This window comes from Triticum urartu, chromosome 2A (assembly GCF_056163025.1).
Source record: "Triticum urartu cultivar PI428250 chromosome 2A, HENAU_Tu73, whole genome shotgun sequence".
NCBI lineage: Eukaryota > Viridiplantae > Streptophyta > Magnoliopsida > Poales > Poaceae > Triticum > Triticum urartu.
In genome coordinates, this window is record NC_141874.1 from 528,130,293 (window position 1) to 528,152,094 (window position 21,802).

The 21,802-nt window shown below is 45.6% G+C and overlaps 1 protein-coding gene across 2 annotated transcripts; it reads left to right on the forward strand.

The window, feature by feature from the left end:
- The first annotated feature begins 13,916 nt into the window (after window positions 1-13,916).
- LOC125538443 (polyadenylate-binding protein RBP47) lies at window positions 13,917-18,451 on the forward strand. Of its 2 annotated transcripts, none has more exons than XM_048701697.2 (6): window positions 13,917-14,387; window positions 15,230-15,683; window positions 16,303-16,358; window positions 16,440-16,570; window positions 16,656-16,752; window positions 17,952-18,451. In XM_048701697.2, the coding sequence occupies exons 1-6, from the start codon at window positions 14,013-14,015 to the stop codon at window positions 18,111-18,113; spliced, it is 1,275 nt and encodes a 424-aa protein (XP_048557654.1). In that variant the 5' UTR covers window positions 13,917-14,012; the 3' UTR covers window positions 18,114-18,451. The 2 variants fall into 2 exon arrangements, with proteins under 2 accessions (XP_048557654.1, XP_048557655.1); XM_048701698.2 differs by having other exon boundaries at window positions 16,336-16,358.
- Window positions 18,452-21,802: the final 3,351 nt, after the last annotated feature.

The following is a 21,802-nucleotide window of genomic DNA, read 5'->3' on the forward strand; positions in this document are numbered from 1 at the left end:
CCTGTGTGTCGGAACTAGACCCGGCTGACGTAGCCAAGGGGTATCCCCCTTTGAAGGAAGACGGGGCTTTGTTTGATCAAGATGACTTTGTTGCTTGTGTGAGGGGAGTTCGTCCTCATGCTACCATCCTTGGCGAGGAAACCAACATTGATAAATATCAGCCGGATTTTGATGTTGATAATAAGAAGATGGCGACTCCCTCGTATAAAGTGACAGATCTTATCCCGCCGGTTCGCCAACACACCTTTGCCCTAGAAATTGACCCGGCTGGTCTAATTGACGATGAAGCTAAGTTCGTTGCTCTGAATGACTTTGATTGGTCCAAGCCCAGCTTCCAACCAGTGGAGGGAGGTGAACCGGCGAGGGAGGAGTCATAACTGTCCGAATAATCCGGCCAAGACTTAATGAACCGGCCTTAGCTTGACATCTGGTTAGGAGAGAAAACAATTTTAACCTTTTGGGCTCTCAATGCCTTGTAATAGGTTAGCTTGAAAACTGCATGTTTTGCTTATGCCGTCATGCATATGATGTTGCATATGATTGTTTTACCCGTCATGTCAATGTATGCATTATATCCTTTATCACATTTGTAGTGTTTAAATCTGTTCCTGTATGCAAAAGTGAAAAAACTGTCCTAGCGGTTTATCGCTGGACGGGTCAAAACACCCGATACAAAACTATGAAATTATCATAGTGGAATAATCCGGACCAGATGTAAAGATAAACAAGGCTGAAAAAGCCTTTGATTAACGAAAAACACAGATAAGTCTGCTTATGAACGATAATGTCATACCTATGTTCTTTGATTTTGAACTGCCGGCTTATATGACCCAGATAGTAAGGGTGATAACCCAATCGTTTTATAAGTCAATACTCCATATGCCCGATGACTGTTATACATTGGCAACTTATTGTCAAAGGATGAAGCCGGTTTAAATTGAAACCAATCTTATAGTTAGATTCGAGACAACAAAAAACCAATAAAACAAAAGAGTATCTTTCAAATAATGTAAATCAAGCGGTAAGAAAAATTTGGAGGCTTCTGATTCGAATACGATCAGTAAACCAGACCAAAGGGGTTAAGCTAGGATTCGAATACGATCATGTAGCCCCCAGTGGCTTTGGCGTTGCGCCGATCAAGAGGGTACCGACAGCTATGTTCTCTTTTGTTCGAATACGACCTATGTTTGAACAGGAAGCCCCCAAATGACCTTGAGAGGTTTTTAACGACCCTGATTCGAATACGATCCAAGTTGGACCCAAAAGGGGTTAAGTTACGATTCAGGCACGATCAAGAAGCCCCCTAGTGAGTTTGGCTTTGCGCCGATCAAAAGGGTTACGACAGCTATGTTCTCTTTGGTTCGAATGTGACCTATGTTTGAACAGGAAGCCCCCCTGGTGACCATGAGGTTTAACGGCTAGATTGGAATACGATCATGAGCCGGACCAAAAGGGTTAAGCTAGATTCGAATACGATCAGCCCCCAACTACTCGTTTTGAATAATTAGAATGATAAAGATATATGATCAAAAAAGGACAAAGGTCTTGCTTTATTACTTATCATAATATATACAACATCAAAGTATGTACATTATGAGAGCCGGTGGCTCAAGTGTAGTAAGGCCGAAGATGAGCAATATTCCACGGCCGGCGGGTCTCCTCCTCCGACTTACGTGAGTCTTGGTGCTCTTGAACATCGATAAGGTAATATGACCCGTTGTTTAAGTTCTTGCTGACCACAAAGGGTCCTTCCCAAGGTGGGGATAGCTTGTGTGCATCAGACTTATCCTGGATGAGCCGGAGCACCAGGTCACCTTCTTGAAAGGTTCTGGACTTAACCCGGCGGCTGTGATAACAGTGCAGGTCTTGCTGATAAATTGCTGATCGGGCTGCTGCCAAGTCTCGCTCCTCATCTAGTAAGTCAAGCGCATCCTATTGGGCTTGCTCGTTATCAGCTTCAACGTAAGCCGCCACGCGGGGCGAGTCATGATGGATGTCACTAGGCAGAACTGCCTCCGCTCCATAAACCATGAAGAAAGGCGTATAACTCGTAGACCTGTTAGGAGTAGTATTGATCTTCCATATCACAGAGGGTAATTCTTCCACCCAACAACCTGGCGTCCGTTGTAAAGGGACCATAAGCCGTGGTTTTAGACCTTTCAGGATTTCCTGATTGGCTCTTTCAGCTTGACCATTGGATTGGGGTGAGCTACTAATGAAACATCAAGTCGGATATGCTCCCGTTGACAGAACTCTTCCATGTCTCCTTGGGACAAGTTGGTGCCATTGTCAGTGATAATGCTATGTGGAAAGCCAAAACGAAAGATCACCTTCTTCATGAATTGAACCGTCGTGGCCGCATCACACTTACTCACCGGCTCTGCCTCAACCCATTTTGTGAACTTGTCCACTGCCACCAAAAGGTGCGTCTCATTATCTTTAGACATTTTGAAAGGTCCAACCATGTCAAGCCCCCATACTGCAAACAGCCAAGTGATTGGAATCATCTGCAATTCCTGAGCCGGCACGTGCGCTCGTCGTGAAATTTTTTGACACCCATCGCACCTACTGACCAGATCCTCCGCATCAGCGTGAGTCGTTAGCCAGTAAAAACCATGACGAAAAGCTTTGGCCACAAGAGACTTTGAACTGGCATGATGGCCACAATCTCCTTCATGGATCTCACGAATAATTTCTTGACCTTCTTCAGGAGAGACACAACATTGAAACGCTCCGGTGACACTGCGATGATACAACTCACCATTGGAAATTGTCATTGACTTAGACCGCCGGGTTATCTGTCGAGCCAAGGTCTCATCCTCCGGCAACTCACCCCGGGTCATGTAAGCCAAATATGGCACTGTCCAATCTGGAATGACATGAAGAGCCGCCACCAATTGTGCTTCTGGGTCTGGAATAGCCAAGTCCTCTTCTGTAGGAAACTTGACAGAAGGGTTAGGCAGAACATCTAAAAAGGTGTTAGGCGGCACCGGCTTACACTGAGATCCCAACCGGCTTAAAGCATCGGCCGCTTCATTCTTTTTGCGGTCAATGTGCTCCACCTGATAACCCTTGAAGTGTCCAGCAACAACGTCAACCTCACGGCGATAAGCCACCATGAGAGGGTCCTTGGAATCCCACTTGCCTTATACTTGCTGAGCCACCAGATCTGAGTCGCTGAGGCACCGTACACGGCTTAAACTCATCTCTCTAGCCATTCGAAGCCCATGGAGTAAGGCCTCATACTCAGCTGCATTGTTAGTACAAGGAAACATCAATCGCAACACATAACAAATTTTTCACCTTGAGGAGAAGTTAAAACAACTCCAGCCCTCGAGCCTTCCAATTGTCTCGACCCATCAAAATGAATCATCCAATATGTGTTGTCTGGCTTCTCTTCAGGTATCTGCAACTCCGTCCAATCGTTAATGAAGTCCACCGGTGCTTGAGATTTGATGGCAGTACGTGGCACATACTTTAAACCATGAGACCCAAGCTCAATGGCCCACTTGGCAACTCGTCCCGTGGCTTCTCTATTTTGAATAATATCTCCTAAAGGAACAGATCTAACCACAGTGATAGGATGACCCTGAAAATAATGCTTAAGCTTCCGGCTTGCCATGAACACCCCATAAACAAGCTTCTGCCAATGTGGATATCTCTATTTGGACTCAATGAGCACTTCACTGACGTAATAAACCAGCCGTTGAACTGGATGTTCCTTGACAGCCTCCTTGCGCTCGACAACAATGGCCACACTGACAACACGTGCGTTAGCAGCCACATATAACAACAGTGGCTCCTTCTCAACCGGAGCAGCAAGGACCGGCGGTTCGAAGAGCTGTCGTTTCAGATCTTCAAAGGCAGAGTTAGCAGCGTCACTCCAGACAAAATCATCCATCTTCTTCATCATTTGATACAAAGGCATAGCCTTCTCACCCAACCGGCTTATGAACCGACTCAAAGCTGCAACGCGACCCGCCAGCCGCTGAACGCCATTGATGCACGCCGGTTTAGCCAAAGATGTAATTGCCTTAATTTTTTCTGGGTTAGCCTCAATGCCTCTGTTAGACACCAAAAAGCCCAAAAGCTTGCCAGCTGGGACTCCAAAAACGCACTTGGCCGGGTTAAGCATCATCTTGTAGACCCGGAGGTTATCAAAGGTTAATTTCCTTCAGATCAGCTACCAAGGTTTCCTTCTCTCTGGATTTCACCACTACATCGTCCACGTAAGCATGAACATTGCGCCCAATCTGATTATGAAGGCAATTCTGTACACACCGCTGATAAGTCGCCTGGGCACTCTTAATCCCAAAAGGCATAGACACATAGCAGAAGGCTCCAAACGGAGTAATGAAAGCCGTCTTCTCCTGGTCCTTAACTGCCATTTTGATCTGATGATAGCCAGAATAAGCAACCAAAAAGCTCAAACGCTCGCAACCCGTCGTAGCATCAATGATTTGATCAATACGAGGGAGAGCAAAAGGATCAGCCGGACAAGCTTTGTTTAAATCTGTGTAATCCACACACATAGGCCAAGTGCCATTCTTTTTGAGCACAAGCACCGGGTTAGCCAACCACTCTGGGTGAAAATCTTCAACAATAAACCCGACCGCCAAGAGTCGGGCCACCTCTTCTCCAATAGCCTTATGCCTTTCCTCGTTGAACCACTGAATAAACTGCCTGACTGGTTTAAACTTGGGGTCAATATTGAGAGTGTGCTCAGTGAGTTCTCTCGGTACAACCGGCATGTCAGAAGGCTTCCATGCAAAGATGTCCCGGTTCTCACAGATGAACTCGATGAGCGCGCTTTCCTATTTGGGATCCAAGTTAGCACTGATAATGAATTGTTTGGATGAGTCGCCAGGCACAAAATCAATCATCTTGGTATCGTCAGCTGACTTAAATTTCAACGCCGGCTCATGCTCAGTAGTTGGCTTCTTCAAAGAGGTCATGTCCGCCGGGTCAACATTATCCTTGTAAAACTTCAATTCCTCTGTTGCACAAACAGATTCGGCGTAAGCAGCATCACCTTCTTCACATTCCAAGGCTATCTTCCGGCTTCCATGCACTGTGATAGTGCCCTTATAACCCGGCATCTTGAGCTGCAGATAAACATAACACGGTCGTGCCATGAATTTTGCATAAGCCGGCCGTCCAAACAGGGCGTGATACGGGCTTTTGATTTTGACCACTTCAAAAGTTAACTTCTCTGCCCTAGAATCATGCTCATCTCCAAAGGCTACTTCCAGCTCAATCTTACCAACTGGATATGCCGACTTACCAGGCACTACTCCATGGAAAACGGTGTTGGATGTCTTAAGACTTTTGTTAGTCAACCCCATGTGACGGAACGTCTCATAATAGAGAATGTTGATACTACTACCTCCATCCATGAGTACTTTAGTGAATTTGTATCCACCAACCTGAGGGGCCACCACCAAAGCCAAGTGACCCGGATTATTGACCCAGAGAGGGTGATCTTACCTACTCCACACAATAGGCTGCTCAGACCATCTCAAATAACATGGAACCGCCGGTTCAACCGCATTCACAACTCTCTTATGAAGTTTCTGGTCCCTTTTGCATAAACTGGTGGTGAACATGTGGTACTGCCCACTGTTTAGTTGCTTTGTGTTACTCTGATACCCGGATTGCCGCTGCTGTTGACTACCTTGGCCAGATTGCTGATTATAGCCGCCTTGATTGCCCCGAGGGCCCTGGCCATGAAAACCTCCACCACTTGAGCCGCCGCCCGGGCCATGGAAACCTCCACCGCCTGAGCCACTGCTAGGTCCATGTTACCGTCAAACATGTTAGAATTCTTGAAAGCCTTCATGATCGTACAGTCTTTCCATAGATGGGTGGCCGGCTTCTCCCGGGTGTCGTGTCTCGGGCAGGGTTCATTTAGCAACTGTTCGAGAGTGGGACCTGGCCCGCCTGACCGAGGAGGTGGCCTCCCCTTGCACCGTTGATTGTTTCCCTGTGCGTTGGTGTTAGCCACAAACTCCAGACTACCATCAGCCTTACGTTTATTGTTACCTCCTTGATTTGCCGGGTTATGCTGGTGACCCTTGTCGTTCTTCTTTCCCTTCCCTGTCTTCTCTTTGTCAGACGCGGGATCCTTGGTACTATCAGAGTTGGCGTACTTGACCAGAGCATCCATCAGCTGGCCCATGTCATTACAATCACGCTTGAGCCGCCCCAGCTTCTGTTTTAGAGGTTCAAAACGGCAATTTTTCTCCAACATTAAGACCGTGGAGCCGGCATCCATCTTATCAGATGAATGTATTATTTCCTTCACCCGGCGCACCCAATGGGTCGTGGATTCACCTTCCTATTGCTTGCAATTAGTCAAATCCACAATCGACATGGGCTGCTTGAATGTATCTTTGAAGTTCTGAATGAACCGGGCTTTTAACTCTGCCCATGAGCCGATGGAATTGGGTGGCAACCCCTTTAACCAAGTGCGAGCTGTTCCATCTAGCATCATAGTGAAGTACTTGGCCATTGCTGCTTCACTGACCTCCAACAATTCCATGGCCATCTCGTAACTTTCAATCCATGCCCCAGGCTGTAAGTCGGCTGTGTAATTAGGCACCTTGCGAGGCCCCTTAAAGTCCTTTGGCAAACGCTCATTATGCAAAGCTGACACCAGACAAGGGACACCTCCTGTCCTTGTGGCCACACCTGCTTCAATAGAGGCCATTGGATAAACCGGAAAAGCCTGGTGAGCCGCCTGCTCCGCTGCCTGTTGAACTGCCCGCTCAGCCTCTTGGCGGATCCTCTCCTAGTCCACCAAGTTAAGAGCTCCATCATGCGTCGGGTCATACCTGCGTGGCTGGTTATGACGCTGAGCATTGCTTGACATGGCCACTGAATCCATATGCCTGCTATAGCCTGGGCTCCGGCTTGGGCGAGGATTGAATGGATCCTGTCTCGACTATAAGAGTATGACTCCTGCTGTGCCAGAGCTGTCTGAAGAAGATCTCTGACCCTTCGCGTTTCGATCGCCGTCAGGGAATCGCCTTCCATTGGGAGAGCCGCCAGACGTGTCGATGCAGCAATCAGATTCTCCAAAGGGCTAGAAAAATGACCCGGCGGTGTTGGTGTATGACGAGACGAAGCCGTATTCACCCGAGGGGGTTCCATAGCTCGCGGCTGACCCAATGCCCTAGCCCTGGGTGTTGCAATCTGGTTGGCCTCCGGCGGGTTACTGGGACCAGCCCCAGGTGTGTGGAAGAGATTCCTAGGATCATAAGTCAGGGGCAGACGTGATTGAGTCTTCTGGTGCCTTCTCCTCATGACCTCATTTGACGCGTTTAGATTCATCGAAAGCTGAAAAGCCTCTGATTGAAGCGGTTGAGCCCGAGCGTCGAAAGCTGCCCGTTCCGTAGCCATCTAGACGTCCTCTGCCGCCAAGTTTTCCTTGGCTTGAGCTACCTCCCCACGTAACCGTGCCACCTCCGCATCATGCCGAGCTTTGTCCGTCGGTTCAACCACGGCGGTCAGTAAGGTCGTCATCCTATCCATGAGATCCATCAGTACCTGAGCCGGCGGGCGTGCGGGGTCTCCTGACCTGGCTGCTCCTGACCCAGAGGTTATCGCTGCTGCAGCCGTAGAGTTTTGAACAGGATGCGTACCATCCATGAAGATCCCAGCTCTGTTCGGCGGCTCAAAGGGGTCTGGAATACTACTGCCATTGGAACAGCCCCCAAGCCCGCCATCCTGTAGTTGATACAATGAATCTGTCTCACCTGTGGACGACTCGCCGTCAGAGTGGATAGTCGTCTCACCGCCATCCACAGATCCTTCAGAAAACTCCCCTTCATGGATGCAACCCACGAAGGCATGCCTCACGGCGGGCTGAGTCTGGGTGGGTCTCGCACGCTGAGCCGTCTCGATGAGGTCTGTGCAGATGTCCGGCTCAGGGCCCGGCTCGCCGATCCGGCCGATGAAGACATGGATTACATAGAAGGGGACCCAGTACCCGTACTCAATTGAGCCTGCGTCGTCGATGCAGAGTTTGCCGCGACGACTCTTGGTCATCTGGCCCACAACATATCCCTTGAGCCCTTCGAAGCTGCCCTTCAAGAACTCAAATCCACCGTGCGCTGGCCCCACGGTGGGCGCCAACTGTCGTGGAATTGTCACGGCAGATGTCCTAGTGAAAGGACTTAGTCGTGGAGCCATCGCAACTAGGAAGCTTAAAGGGGTTAATCGAGACAAAGGACACAAGAGGTTTATACTGGTTCGGCCCCTTGCGGTGAAGGTAAAGCCTAGTCCAGTTGTTGTAGTATTGCTAAGTTTCGATGACCAAGGAGTGAAATGCGCTAGCTTGGCTCTCGATCTGTTGTTTCTTGCCCTAAGCCGCCGCCGGGTCGTCCCCTTATATACACAGGTTAACGCCTGGCGGCCTACAGAGTCCCGGCCGGCTCATACAACGTGTCCGGCTCGGTGACTTCTTTTACATGCCTTTCTTTACAAGTCTTATCCATACATGGCGGTTCACAATTACAGGCCTTAAGCCGCCTCTGGGCTTGGGCCTATTACAAGCTTTATCATGAACCGTCGCCTTGTATACTCGTCGGGCTTCTTTTAAGTAACCCGCCATGGTGATTGACCCGGCCCACCCTGGGCGGGTCATACCTGGTAGTTATATCCCCAACAAGGGGGGTGATTAAACTACTTGACCAAATAAAAATCTAACTTTTCCCAATTTTAGTTGTGGGCAGATTTTGGCAACTAACACAAGTCTGGCAACTAACACAAGTCAAGCAATCAACCTACACATGTAATTCTAAGAGTGTAGCAGCGGAAAGTAGAACATTGCATATGAAGGTAAAGGTAAGGGTTTGGAGAGTGCAAACGCAATGAAGACATGGAGATGTTTGGCGTGGTTCCGATAGGTGGTGCTATCGTACATCCACGTTGATGGAGACTTCAACCCACGAAGGGTAACAGTTGCGTGAGTCCATGGAGGGCTCCACCCACGAAGGGTCCACAAAGAAGCAACCTTGTATATCCCACCATGGCCATCGCCCACGAAGGACTTGCCTCACTTGGATAGATCTTCACGAAGTAGGCGATCTCCTTGCCCTTACAAACTTCTTGGTTCAACTCCACAACTTGACGGAGGCTCCCAAGCGACACCTAACCAATCTAGGAGACACCACTCTCCAAAAGGTAATAGATGGTGTGTTGATGATGAACTCCTTGCTCTTGTGCTTCAAATGATAGTCTCCCCAACACTCAACTCTCTCTCATAGATTTGGATATGGTGGAAAGATGACTTGAGTGGAAAGCAACTTGGGGAAGGCTAGAAATCAAGAATCTTGTGGTAGGATTGGAATATCTTGATCTCACACATGAGTTGGTGGTTCTCTCTCAGAAAATGTATGTTGGAAGTGTAGGCACGTTCTGATGGTTCTATCACAAATGGATAAGGGAGTGGAGGGGTATAAATAGCTTCCACACAAAATCCAACTGTTACACACATTTGACCCAACTCGATCAGACCGAATAGATGAACTCGGTGAGACCGATTTTAGTTCAAAATGTGAATGTTAGGAATCTCGATGGGACCGACTGGAACAACTCATTGGGACCGATGTGCTAGGGCTTAGGGAAAACCTCATCTCGATGGCGTCGATTGCATCAACTCGGTGAGGCCGAAGTGAAGCAATAGGGCAACAGAGAATTGGCAAGGTCATCTCGGTGAGACCGAGATCCATATCGGTGTGACCGAATTGTCAGGGTTTCTGGCTGTGGCTATGTCATATGAACTCGGTGGCTATGGATAGGATGAATCGGTGGGACCGAGTTGGAGTTTAGGGTTTTGACATATCTGGAATGAGAAAGTGGTTGAGGGTATTTGGAGTAATATCACTAAGCATTTGAGCAAGCAAGCCATTAAGAAACACCTCATCCCATTTAATAGTATTGGCTTTCCTATGGACTCAATGTGATCTTGGATCACTAAAAAAAGATGAAGAGTCTTGAGCTTTTGCCAATATGCGTCCTTAACATTTTGAGGGGTCCACATTCCTAGTCCATGCCATGCCATTCATTGAACTTCCTGAAATATTTATCTTGAACGGATGTTAGTTCACTGAGCTATATGTTGTTATGAATTAACAAAATCACCCGGGGATTAGTTGCACTTTCACAAGTGACTCAACAAATATAGCTATGCTCCCCGGCAACGGTGCCAAAAAAAGGTCTTGATAACCCACAAGTATAGGGGATCGCAACAGTTTTCGAGCATAGAGTATTCAACCCAATTTTATTGATTCGACGCAAAGGGGAGCCAAAGAATACTTGTAAGTATCAGCAGTTGAGTTGTCAATTCAACCACACATGAAGACTAAATATCTATAGTAGCACCATAGTATGATAAGTTGGTGGTAGTGGTAATAGCAGCAACAGGAGCGGCAATAGTAGTAGCAGTAGTTTTGTAGCAGTTGTGACAGTAGTTGCAACAGTAGTAACTTAGCAAGAACAATTATGTGAAAAGCTCGTAGGCATTGGATCGGTAATAACGTTGATAATATTCATCATATAACAGTCATAAACTAGGGCGACACAGAACTAGCTCCAATTCATCAATGTAATGTAGGCATGTATTCCGTAAATAGTCATACGTGCTTATGAAAAAGAACTTGCATGACATCTTTTGTCCTCCATCCCATGACAGCGGGGTCCACAAGGAAACTAAGGGATATTAAGGCCTCCTTTTAACAGAGAACCGAAACAAAGCATTAACACATAGTGAATACATGAACTCCTCAGACAACGGTAATCACCGGAAAGAATGCCAATTATTGTCACCTTGGGGTATGCAGATCATAACTTGTAGCAGGTGCATATAACTTGCATGGTAGGATCAAGAACACAAATATATTCATGAAAAAACAAAGGGTTCAAATCTGAAATCATGGCACTCGGACCCTAGTGACAAGCATTAAGCATAGCAAAGTCATAGCAACATCAATATCAGAACATAGTGGATACTAGGGATCAAGCCCTAATAAAACTAACCCGATTACATGATGAATCTCATCCAACCCATCACCGTCCCGAAAGCCTACGAAGGAATTACTCACTCCCAGCGGTGAGCATCAAGAAATTGGTGATGGAGGATGGTTGATGATGACGAAGACGGAAGATCCCCCTCTCCGGAGCCCCGAACGGACTCCACATCTGGCCTGCCGATGAAGAACAGGAGGTGGCGACGGGTTCGTATCGTAAAACGCGATGAAACTTGTTCTCTTATTTTTTTTCTTGAGAAATATGAATTTATAGTGTCCAGATTAGGGTCAGCGGAGCCACGAGGGCCCGACCACCCACCAGGGCGTGCCTGGGAGGGGGGTAGGCGCGCCATGGTGCCTTGTGGGCATAGGGTGGCCCTCCTCCATTGGGTCCTGGCTCTAGTATTATTCATTTATTTCATAAAAAATCTCCAAAAAGTTTCGTCCAATTCCGAGAACTTTTATTTCTGCACAAAAACAACACCATGGTAGTTGTGCTGAAAACAGCGCCAGTCCGGGTTAGTTTCATTCAAATCGTGCAAATTAGAGTCCAAAATAAGAGCAAAAGTGTTTGAAAAAGTAGATATGACAGGGACGTATCAGTCTAATCCGTCCCAACGAAAGAACTTGAGGAGGATTGGAGCCCGAAAGACAAACTCGGAGAAGAATCGTCATCCATCAAACACCGTCCCTGCGAGGACTAAAACCCTAACTATCAACTAGCCAGAGCCAAAAGCACTAGGAATCCCTCCCCGCCACGGGCCGCCGGAGTGCCAAGCGGAGGGGAGGTGAATCCACAGGCTTGCTGACAGAGATTGAGGGACCGAAGGCTTTCCGTAGTCGCCTTGCGGGAGGGGGAAGAAACCATTGTGTAAGACCATAAAGTTATACATATAATTATTTTGTATAAATTACTATTAAGAGGCCAACAGGGCTCAAGAAACTGATAAGAAAATATTAATGTCGCCAACACTTTGTTAATAATGGGTCAAAATATATGCTCTAATCAAGTCCAAAAGGGGAGATGATTTTTTTGATCTTCAATGCTACGGTTGCAAAGAAAACTATAAACCGGCAAGGATGAGAGGAAAAAAACACCCATCGAGATACCATCGTCGCGATATTATAGTTTTGCCACAAGACCCGCTACCACAGGCTCATCCATTTGTTTTGATCCGAATCACACTCTGTGTCAGCTCTTCTTATAGATAAGGAACTCCACTCCTTAAAAACTGATTCATCTAAGTGCTCATTCAAATGATATACTAAAAACAACATATGCCAACTTGAATGAACTTGGTTAAATAAAGTCATTCCATAGCATACTTTCTAAATATAGATGTGTAAGCACCGCCGATACAAATGCCACATAATATCACTTATTAATCATAGAAACCCATCAACAACCCCCACGTGTATGCCAATGGGCTGGGTATCAAATTACTCCCTCCGTTCGAAATTACTTGTCTCGGATATGGATGTATCTAGAACTAAAATACATCTAGATACATCCATTTCCGCGACAAGTAATTCCGAACGGAGGGAGTAATACTCAAGATACATACTAACTTTGAGCATAATTGTTATCATATCCGTATTTGTTTACTTACTAGGTTGTATACCATTTTATTTTGCAACAAAATACATCTTTATTACTTTGCATAGAATTACAATTAGCCAAACATGAAATCCTATGTGATCTAGAACAGTGCAACCCAATACCGCCCCCCTAAAGGCAAACACTAGTGCACTCATGTTGTGCTGACACATGACTTTCTTGAGCAAGAACTCGCCGTTTGTAGAAACAAGCCACTTAATCACAAACTATGTGACGATGAACTAAAGCGTATGTTGATTTATCAAAGCCTCATAGTCTAATGAACAACCATTGAGCGATCAGATCCTCAAGGACTATAGCAAAACCTTGAAAATTCCATTTCAAGAGGCTTGTCATAAATCGTCAAGTAAGTCTCCATGACGTGAAGAGGAAATCATAGTATATGGCACGCAAGACCATGCTAGCAATGGTTGAACCATGCAAACGGTAATTCATTGATGGTCATGTTGTGGTACACTGGTACAATGTACATATCATACACATCATTCTAGAATCAACGACTCACCCAAGGTGCCATAGTGATTGTTTGATTTTGATGGAAGCTATATTCATTTGTTGCCAGAATTTCTATGGTGAACCAAAATAATTAAATATAACTCCTTAATACTACCTCTACTCGATTTACAAGTCGGGCACATGTTTTTAGATCCTTAATTTAAATAGCAAAATGTGTGTCATATGTTAGTACAAAAAATATAGTAACCTGAGATTCATCGCTGAATGAAGTTTCTAAACAGATATTGTTTGCGCATATTACACATATTTTGTTTTGTTATTCAAAATCAAAACCTAGAAAATCATGTCGAACTTACAAAAACCGAACGAAGGAAGAACTTCAACCTTAAAAGCTTTGTCCAGCACAGCACCACCTCATTTCACAGCCCCCAAATAACACGGATATATTAATAGCAAAAAATGCCGTATTTATTTGGTTCTTTATTTGCCAAATGCTGTCGCAAGACACTCAACCATACACTGATTTATGACAGCATAATAAATCCGCATCATCATAATATAAACCAGCAACAACACTCCCGGAAAAGAAAAAGAAAAAGAAAAAGAAAAACACTTTCCAATCGCACTCCCAAACCACAGGGGCCCACACTGGCAGCGCTATAACGGCAGCTACCAACGCGCTCCAAATCTGGGACCTCCCACCGGCCCTACACGTTAGCCTGCCTCCCCCGTTCAATCAACGACCAGCACAATAACGAACTCCTAGATCCGACGGCCTGGATCCGCCGCCAGCCCGCTATATATCCAGTCACCTCACCCACGGGCACCCTCTCTTTCCGCCCTCCGCAACCTCACGAGACTCCCCCAACCCCAGGCGACCCTCCTCGGCGGCGGCGGCGCGGGCGGCGATGCAGATGGCGGCGACCACAACGGAGCCACAGGTGGCCGTGCCGCCTCACCACCCCCACGCGCACCCGCATCCGCACCCACCTCCGCATCACCCGCACCCGCACCACCACATGCCGCAGCCGCGGTGGGTCGTCCTCCCCTACCCGCCGCCGTCCATGGTGGCCGCCCCGCCGCCTCCGCCGCCGCAGTTCGCCAAGCACTACGCGCCGGGGCCGCCGCCTCCCCCTGCCGCGGCCGGGCGACGCACGCCGACCCCACCCGCGGCCGGATCCGGCGGGAACGGCTGCGAGGAGAATAAGACGATCTGGGTCGGCGACCTCCAGTACTGGATGGACGAGAACTACCTCCACAACTGCTTCGGCCCCAGCGGCGAGGTTCGTGTTCTCTCCCGATCCGGACTTGTCCGTACTAGATCTCGCGAATACAGTAAGATTCGCCCCATTCCTTTGTCCTGATTCATGTGTCGTGCCATCAAATTGCCATGAAAGCGTATATTTTGTGCTTTGTTGTCGCTTGATGCGAATAAAAGGCGATCCTTCTATAATTAGCCGTGAAAAGTTGCTCAAGGCGCCAACTTTAAGGCCATTCAATACAGTACGGATGGAATGCTCTTCTTTGAATGGCTATTACTTCCATAGCTGCGAGCCATTTCTTCTTTCTGAATTGTAATAACAAACAAAATAGCATTATTCTTTGCGATGCTAGCTTCCAAAGGTGCCGACTTTGGGGATTTATACTAGTAGTAGTTTGGTTAGTACTCGTTTGGAGGAAACGGTCTTGACACGTACTATAATTTAATGAACATTGTGAATGAGCTGAGCTAGTTATTGCATTTTGGTGATTACGGAATAAGTAAACAGTTGGAGGGGTGAAAGGAAGCCATAATGAAAGCCTTTACCAATTACGACTATCTTTTATTGGGAGGTTTGCTTACTGACGTGGACAGGAATTGGGAAAGGTGGCAAGTACTTTGTCTGGAAGATGGTTAACGAAGAAAGCAAGTTGTACGCGTTATTGTGTTTGTACAATTTTCCAGAACTATCCTTCACGCACATAAACAATGATAGGTTCATTAAAAGACATAATGAATGTTAACCATTCATGGGTTCATCTCCCCCCCCCCCCCCCCCCCCCCCCTAAATCATTAAATCATTGCGTATTTCTTCTCTTATCCAACTACTAGTTACTCACCTTTTTCTCTACATCTGCTTCATAGGTGGTAACAATAAAAGTTATCCGCAATAGGCAAACTGGACAATCAGAGGGATATGGTTTTGTAGAGTTCTTTTCCCATGCATCAGCAGACAAAGCTCTTCAGAATTTTACTGGTCATGTGATGCCCAACACTGATCGAGCCTTTAAGTTGAACTGGGCATCCTATAGCATGGGTGAAAAGCGATCAGAAGTTGTCTCTGATCACTCAATTTTTGTTGGTGATTTAGCTGCTGATGTTACTGATGAAATGTTGATGGAGCTTTTTGCTAGCAAGTATCGCTCCGTCAAAGGAGCTAAAGTTATCATTGATGCAAACACAGGCCGTTCTAGGGGCTATGGATTTGTTAGATTTGGAGATGATACTGACAAAGCTCATGCAATGACTGAAATGAACGGTGTTTATTGCTCTACTAGACCGATTCGCGTAGGACCTGCAACGCCTAGAAGAACCTCTGGTATGCCCCTTCTTCGCTGTTGTTCTGCAGCCCTAAACTGTACAACCTTCTTTTTGGTAGTTCGTGGATTGTCTTGTATTTTTTGTACAAATGCTTTAACTTGCACTAAATTTGACTCATTTTATGGCCACATTGTACCTACCATTACTATCACTATTTGTCTTGGAAAAATCTACTCATACCTTGTATGACCCTGATGTTGTCGTAGTGTTCTCCTATTACTCCCTCTGTCCTACAATATATAGGATTGTTTTTCAAGCTATGTATATTGTGGGACGGAGGGAGTAGGTTTTTCAGTACACATCCTGTTTTTGATGAAGGAAGTTACTGATCATCTATCTGTACTTGTTTTGCCTTTCTGGACTATGTACATGACCTGTGTAGATTAACAGATAGTATCAAACAAACAAATCCACTTCCACTGCAGTGCTAGTTTTCCTACTGCCTGTAGCGGCGCTAGTTCTACTGCTTCAATTGCTGCAAGTCCTTATATTCATATATGGAGCATGTCATGTATTCTGCTTCTTTGTTAAGGGCAATATGGAATTGGTTATTTTCTCATACGAGATCCGTATAGGTTTAATCCCTTGTTGCGCAACTTAATGACTATTAACTTCAGGTGATTCTGGTTCCTCAACACCTGGTCATTCAGATGGTGATTCAAATAACAGAACGGTGTGTATACTGGTGTTTCCATAGTGTTTGTTAACCTTGTAGCTTCTTAGTTTCTAATCTGAAATTCTCAACCTGCTTTAGGTATATGTTGGTGGGCTCGACCCAAATGTTAGTGAAGACGAGCTGAGGAAATCATTTGCCAAATATGGTGATGTTGCCTCTGTCAAAATTCCTCTAGGGAAGCAGTGTGGCTTTGTTCAGTATGTCAACAGGTACGTTTCTGAAGCTCTTGCGTGTTTTACTGGTTATTTCTATGTAACTTACAAGCTATACTTTTATTTGTGCCACTGTTTTTAGAACTGACGCAGAAGAAGCACTGCAAGGATTGAATGGGGCTGTCATTGGAAAGCAGGCAGTTCGCCTTTCGTGGGGCCGCAGCCCATCACACAAACAGGTTGGCCATGTGCCTCTTAACTGTTTCCTTCTTTGATCGTTCCTTGCTATAGTATGAGTTTGCATTGAACCAATCATCTTGGTAAAAGTATAATGGCCACTATGTTTGAAAACTCTTAAGTTACGTTTGGAAAATTTGGCAGTAACCTATGGATGACTATAAATTTGGATGCACTATAGCAAATTAGCCTTGCAAGATAATTTTCATATATGATATTATCTTTTCCTATATGATATCCCATGAAAGGCTACTTTGTTGTGTCCATGTTTAATTGATTTATGACTAATACGAACTAGCACTGACTTGATGATGTGGGAATTGAAACGTTCCTGCTATAATGGATCTGTTCCTTGTCCCGTATGCTAGCAATTATTCCAACACAATTATTTTGTATAGTTGCAGCCTTACGCTTGGTAGTAGTTTCTAGTCTAATGCCAAATAAACTTTGAACATGCAGACTGGTTTAATCCTGTTTAGTTCAGCTCTCATTTTGCAAACCTAGTTTTGGTACAACTAAGCAACCAAGCTTCCTATCCTCTCATTTAGCCTGTGATCTGTTTTACATACCTTGCGTGCTGTGTGGCTATGTATAAAGGGCAATGCCATGATTGTGTAATATGCCCTGTGGCCCCTCTGTAGCCTGCATTTTGAGGGTGCTTGTTGACTGAATGCCATGCCTTCATGGAAAACGTTTGAGCTCAGAGATAGCAGATAAGTCATCACTCTGTTGTTAAATAAAAATGTTGAGACCAGCCTAGACCAGCCCTTGGCGGTATTTTTCTGATAGAAGGAAATGGCCTGAGCCACCTGCGGAGTGTAGGAAGACAACCAAGCGATGCTCGGTTCTCACTTCATTGTTAAATCAGACATCTGTATAGGGAATTAGTCACAAGGGGTCTTCTATCTCTTACCACCCAATATAGATAACTTTGAATGATTTACTATTTGCTTTTCAAAAGTCTCATTCGGCACACTTGTGCGTAACATGAGCAAACATTAGCACAGCACTGGTCCTTGAAATTTTAAAATAGACCGTGCAATTGTTCTTTTCCTGCAGCTAAGACAGGTTGCCTTTGCTACCCCTCATCATAGTGCTTGTTAACTCTTTGTTTCTGTCAACTGTATATAGAATCTGTTGATTTTAAAGGTATTTGTCTTTTGGATTCCATGATGCTAATCCACTGTTTTCTTGTTTTCAGTCTAGGGGCGATTCCGGCAACAGGAGGAACAATAACAACATGTACTATGGTACGCCGTTCTATGGCGGGTACGGCTACGCGTCCCCCGTGCCGCACCCCAACATGTACGCCCCTGCGTATGGAGCCTACCCCTTCTACGGTAACCAGCAGCTGGTGAGCTAGAGAGAGAAAGAGCTTCGTCCCACTCCCTCCGATGGGGAACAAGGTTTTGATCCGGTGAGAGCATAGCAGCGTCAGAAGAGAGAGTGAGAGAGAGAGAGAGAGAAAGAGAGAGAGAGAGATTATATAGATCGTCCTAAAGTAAGAGGGTGAGACAGGTTATTAAAGAGTGAAAGAAACGAGTGGTGTCTGTACTCTGTAGCGTCTGTTGTGTGTGTGTGTGTGTGTTGCAAGAACTAGAAGAGCCTCTAGGCTTGTAGACACGGTCGGAGCGTCATGGATGTTGATTCATTCAAGAAATTTTGACTTGCTTAATAAGTTACAACACTGTTTGTGCCTTACATTTGTTTTTATCTCTTTTGGGTCTCTCACTGCTGCTGCCATTTTTTTAGACTAGTATATTATGCTTTCTTGGTCTTGTATCTTTTGAGTTTCATTGCAACATTGTGTGTTCGGCTTATTCGTTTTTGAGATGCTACCTCCGTCCTCTTTGTATTTTGTGTCAAATTTTGATCATAGATTGAACTAACAAAATGTTTGAACTAACAAAATGTTTATGCATGTCATTAAAAATTAAAAAATATAAACTTTTTTTGTTTTTTTTTCTCAAATGCTCTGCGCGATCCCATTGAGTAGGGCACCTTTCCCAGCCTGCCCTTCCCTTTTCGCTTCGCTAGCAATTAATCCCCTTAATTGGGGCAACTTCCTAGTTTGCATGCAGGGACATAAGGCCACTTTCAATGCATTGATGCTTAGATAAAGTGCTATGCATATTAAAAAGTTTAGCAACTAAGACTAGTCATAATGGGGAGTAACTTAAAGTAATAATATGCATATGTTACTAATCTATATTACTATCTTCACAGTGGGTAGTAAAATATGTGTTATGCAATGCATCACTTCATTTATTAGGTTGTAGACTCATTTTTTTTATATGTGTGATATTATAGTAACTAGCTATGTTACCACAACCACATACTTCCCTTTCTTCATTAAATACATGGCACATCACCTATTTTGTCTAGATAAGCGTGATGTTATCACCTATGTTACTCCCACTATGGGTAGTCTAATGTCCACAATGCATAGGTGCTTTACTTGTTGGTGCTAAGCTCCCCTTGTTTCATGCATTGGTGGGTTTCTTTCGTTTAATTGCTTTTGCCTAGGTTCATGTGCTTGGCATTGGTTTTTTCTGGGATCACCAAACTCACCTCTCTCCTCTTTATTACCTTGCCACATCAGATTTTTTTACCTACATGGTAGCCTTAGCACATGTACAAGATGAAATATTGGGGAGGTCCTAAGTGGAGGAGAGAGAGAGATTACGTGTGACATGCATGGAGGGATTCGAGGCGACTAGTACTCTAACCCACGCAAAAGTAGGGGCAAAATTTTTTCTTTGCGAGATAAACTTCCGTCTATTCATCTTCAATCATGATAGTACAACAAACACTAGAAATGATAAAAATTACATCCAAGATTCGTAGACCATCTAGCGACGACTACAAGCACTGAAGCGAGCCGAAGGCGCGCCGCTGTCATCGCCCTTCCCTCGCTGGAGCCGGGTAAACCTTGTTGTAGTAGACAGTCGGAAAGTCGTCGTACTAAGGCCCCGTAGAACCAACACCAGAATAGCAACCGTTGCCGATGAAGAGTGTAGATAAGAAGGATCCAACCTGAAGACACACGAACAAAGACGGACGCCGAACAGATCCGAGCAAATCCACCAGAGACAGATCCACCTGAGACACACCTCCACACGCCCACCGATGATGCTAGACGCATCACTGGAACGGAGACTAGGCGGAGAGACCTTTATGTTGGGGAACGTAGTAATTTCAAAATTTTCCTACGCACACGCAAGATCATGGTGATGCATAGCAACGAGAGGGGAGAGTGTTGTCCACGTACCCTCGTAGACCGAAAGCGGAAGCGTTAGCACAACGCGGTTGATGTAGTCGTACGTCTTCACGGCCCGACCGATCAAGCACCGAAACTACGGCACCTCCGAGTTCTAGCACACGTTCAGCTCGATGACGATCCCCAGACTCCGATCCAGCAGAATGTCGGGGAAGAGTTCTGTCAGCACGACGATGTGGTAACGATCTTGATGTTCTACTGTCGCAGGGCTTCGCCTAAGCACCACTACAATATTATCAAGGACTATGGTGGAGGGAGGCACCGCACACGGCTAAGAGATCAATGATCAACTGTCGTGTCTATGGGGTGCCCCCTACCCCCGTATATAAAAGAGCAAGGGAGGGAGGCAGCCGGCCTAGGAGGAGGGCGCGCCAAGGGGGGAGTCCTACTCCCACCGGAAGTAGGACTCCTCCTTCCCTTGTTGGAGTAGGAGAGAAGGAAAGAGGGGGAGAGGAACAAGGAAAAGTGGGCTGCACCCCTTGTCCAATTCGGACCAGAGGGGGGGCGCGCGCCTCCTTCCTTTTGGCCTCTCTCCTCTATTCCCGTATAGCCCAATAAGACCCATATACTCCCCGGCGAATTCCCGTAACTCTTCGGTACTCCGAAAAATACCCGAATCACTCGGAACCTTTCCGATATCCGAATATAGTCGTCTAATATATCGATCTTTACGTCTCGACCATTTCGAGACTCCTCGTCATGTCCCCGATCTCATCCGGGACTCCGAACTCCTTCGGTACATCAAAACTCATAAACTCATAATATAACTGTCATCGAAACCTTAAGCGTATCTGGATGCTCAATAGCGGAACCTTAAACCTATGGGTTCGAGAACAATGTAGACATGACCGAGAATTGTCTCCGGTAAATAACCAATAGCGGAACCTGGATGCTCATATTGGCTCCCACATATTCTACGAAGATCTTTATCGGTCAGACCGCATAACAACATACGTTGTTCCCTTTGTCATCGGTATGTTACTTGCCCGAGATTTGATCGTCGGTATCTCAATACCTAGTTCAATCTCATTATCGGCAAGTCTCTTTACTCGTTCCGAATACATCATCCTGCAACTAACTCATTAGTTGCAATGCTTGCAAGGCTTAAGTGATGTGCATTACCGAGAGGACCCAGAGATACCTCTCCGATAATCGGAGTGACAAATCCTAATCTCGAAATACGCCAACCCAACAAGTACCTTCGGAGACACCTGTAGAGCACCTTTATAATCACCCAGTTACGTTGTGACGTTTGGTAGCACACAAAGTGTTCCTCCAGTAAACAAGAATTGCATAATCTCATAGTCATAGGAACATGTATAAGACATGAAGAAAGCAATAGCAACAAACTAAACGATCAAGTGCTATGCTAACGGAATGGGTCAAGTAAATCACATCATTCTCCTAATGATGTGATCCCATTAATCAAATGACAACTCATGTCTATGGTTAGGAAACATAACCATCTTTGATCAACGAGCTAGTCAAGTAGAGGCATACTAGTGACACTCTGTTTGTCTATGTATTCACACATGTATTATGTTTCCGGTTAATACAATTCTAGCATGAATAATAAACATTTATCATGATATAAGGAAATAAATAATAACTTTATTATTGCCTCTAGGGCATATTTCCTTCAGTCTCCCACTTGCACTAGAGTCAATAATCTAGTTCACATCGCCATGTGATTTAATAGCAATAGTTCACATCACCATGTGATTAATTAACACCCATAGTTCACATCGACATGTGACCAACACCCAAAGGGT

Coding starts and splice junctions, on each gene's coding strand:
- LOC125538443 (XM_048701697.2), top strand. CDS start 14,013: ATGCAGATGGCGGCGACCACAACGGAGCCACAGGTGGCCGTGCCGCCT. Junction 16,359..16,439: donor GTGATTCAAATAACAGAACG/GTGTGTATACTG, acceptor AACCTGCTTTAG/GTATATGTTGGTGGGCTCGA. Junction 16,571..16,655: donor TTTGTTCAGTATGTCAACAG/GTACGTTTCTGA, acceptor CACTGTTTTTAG/AACTGACGCAGAAGAAGCAC.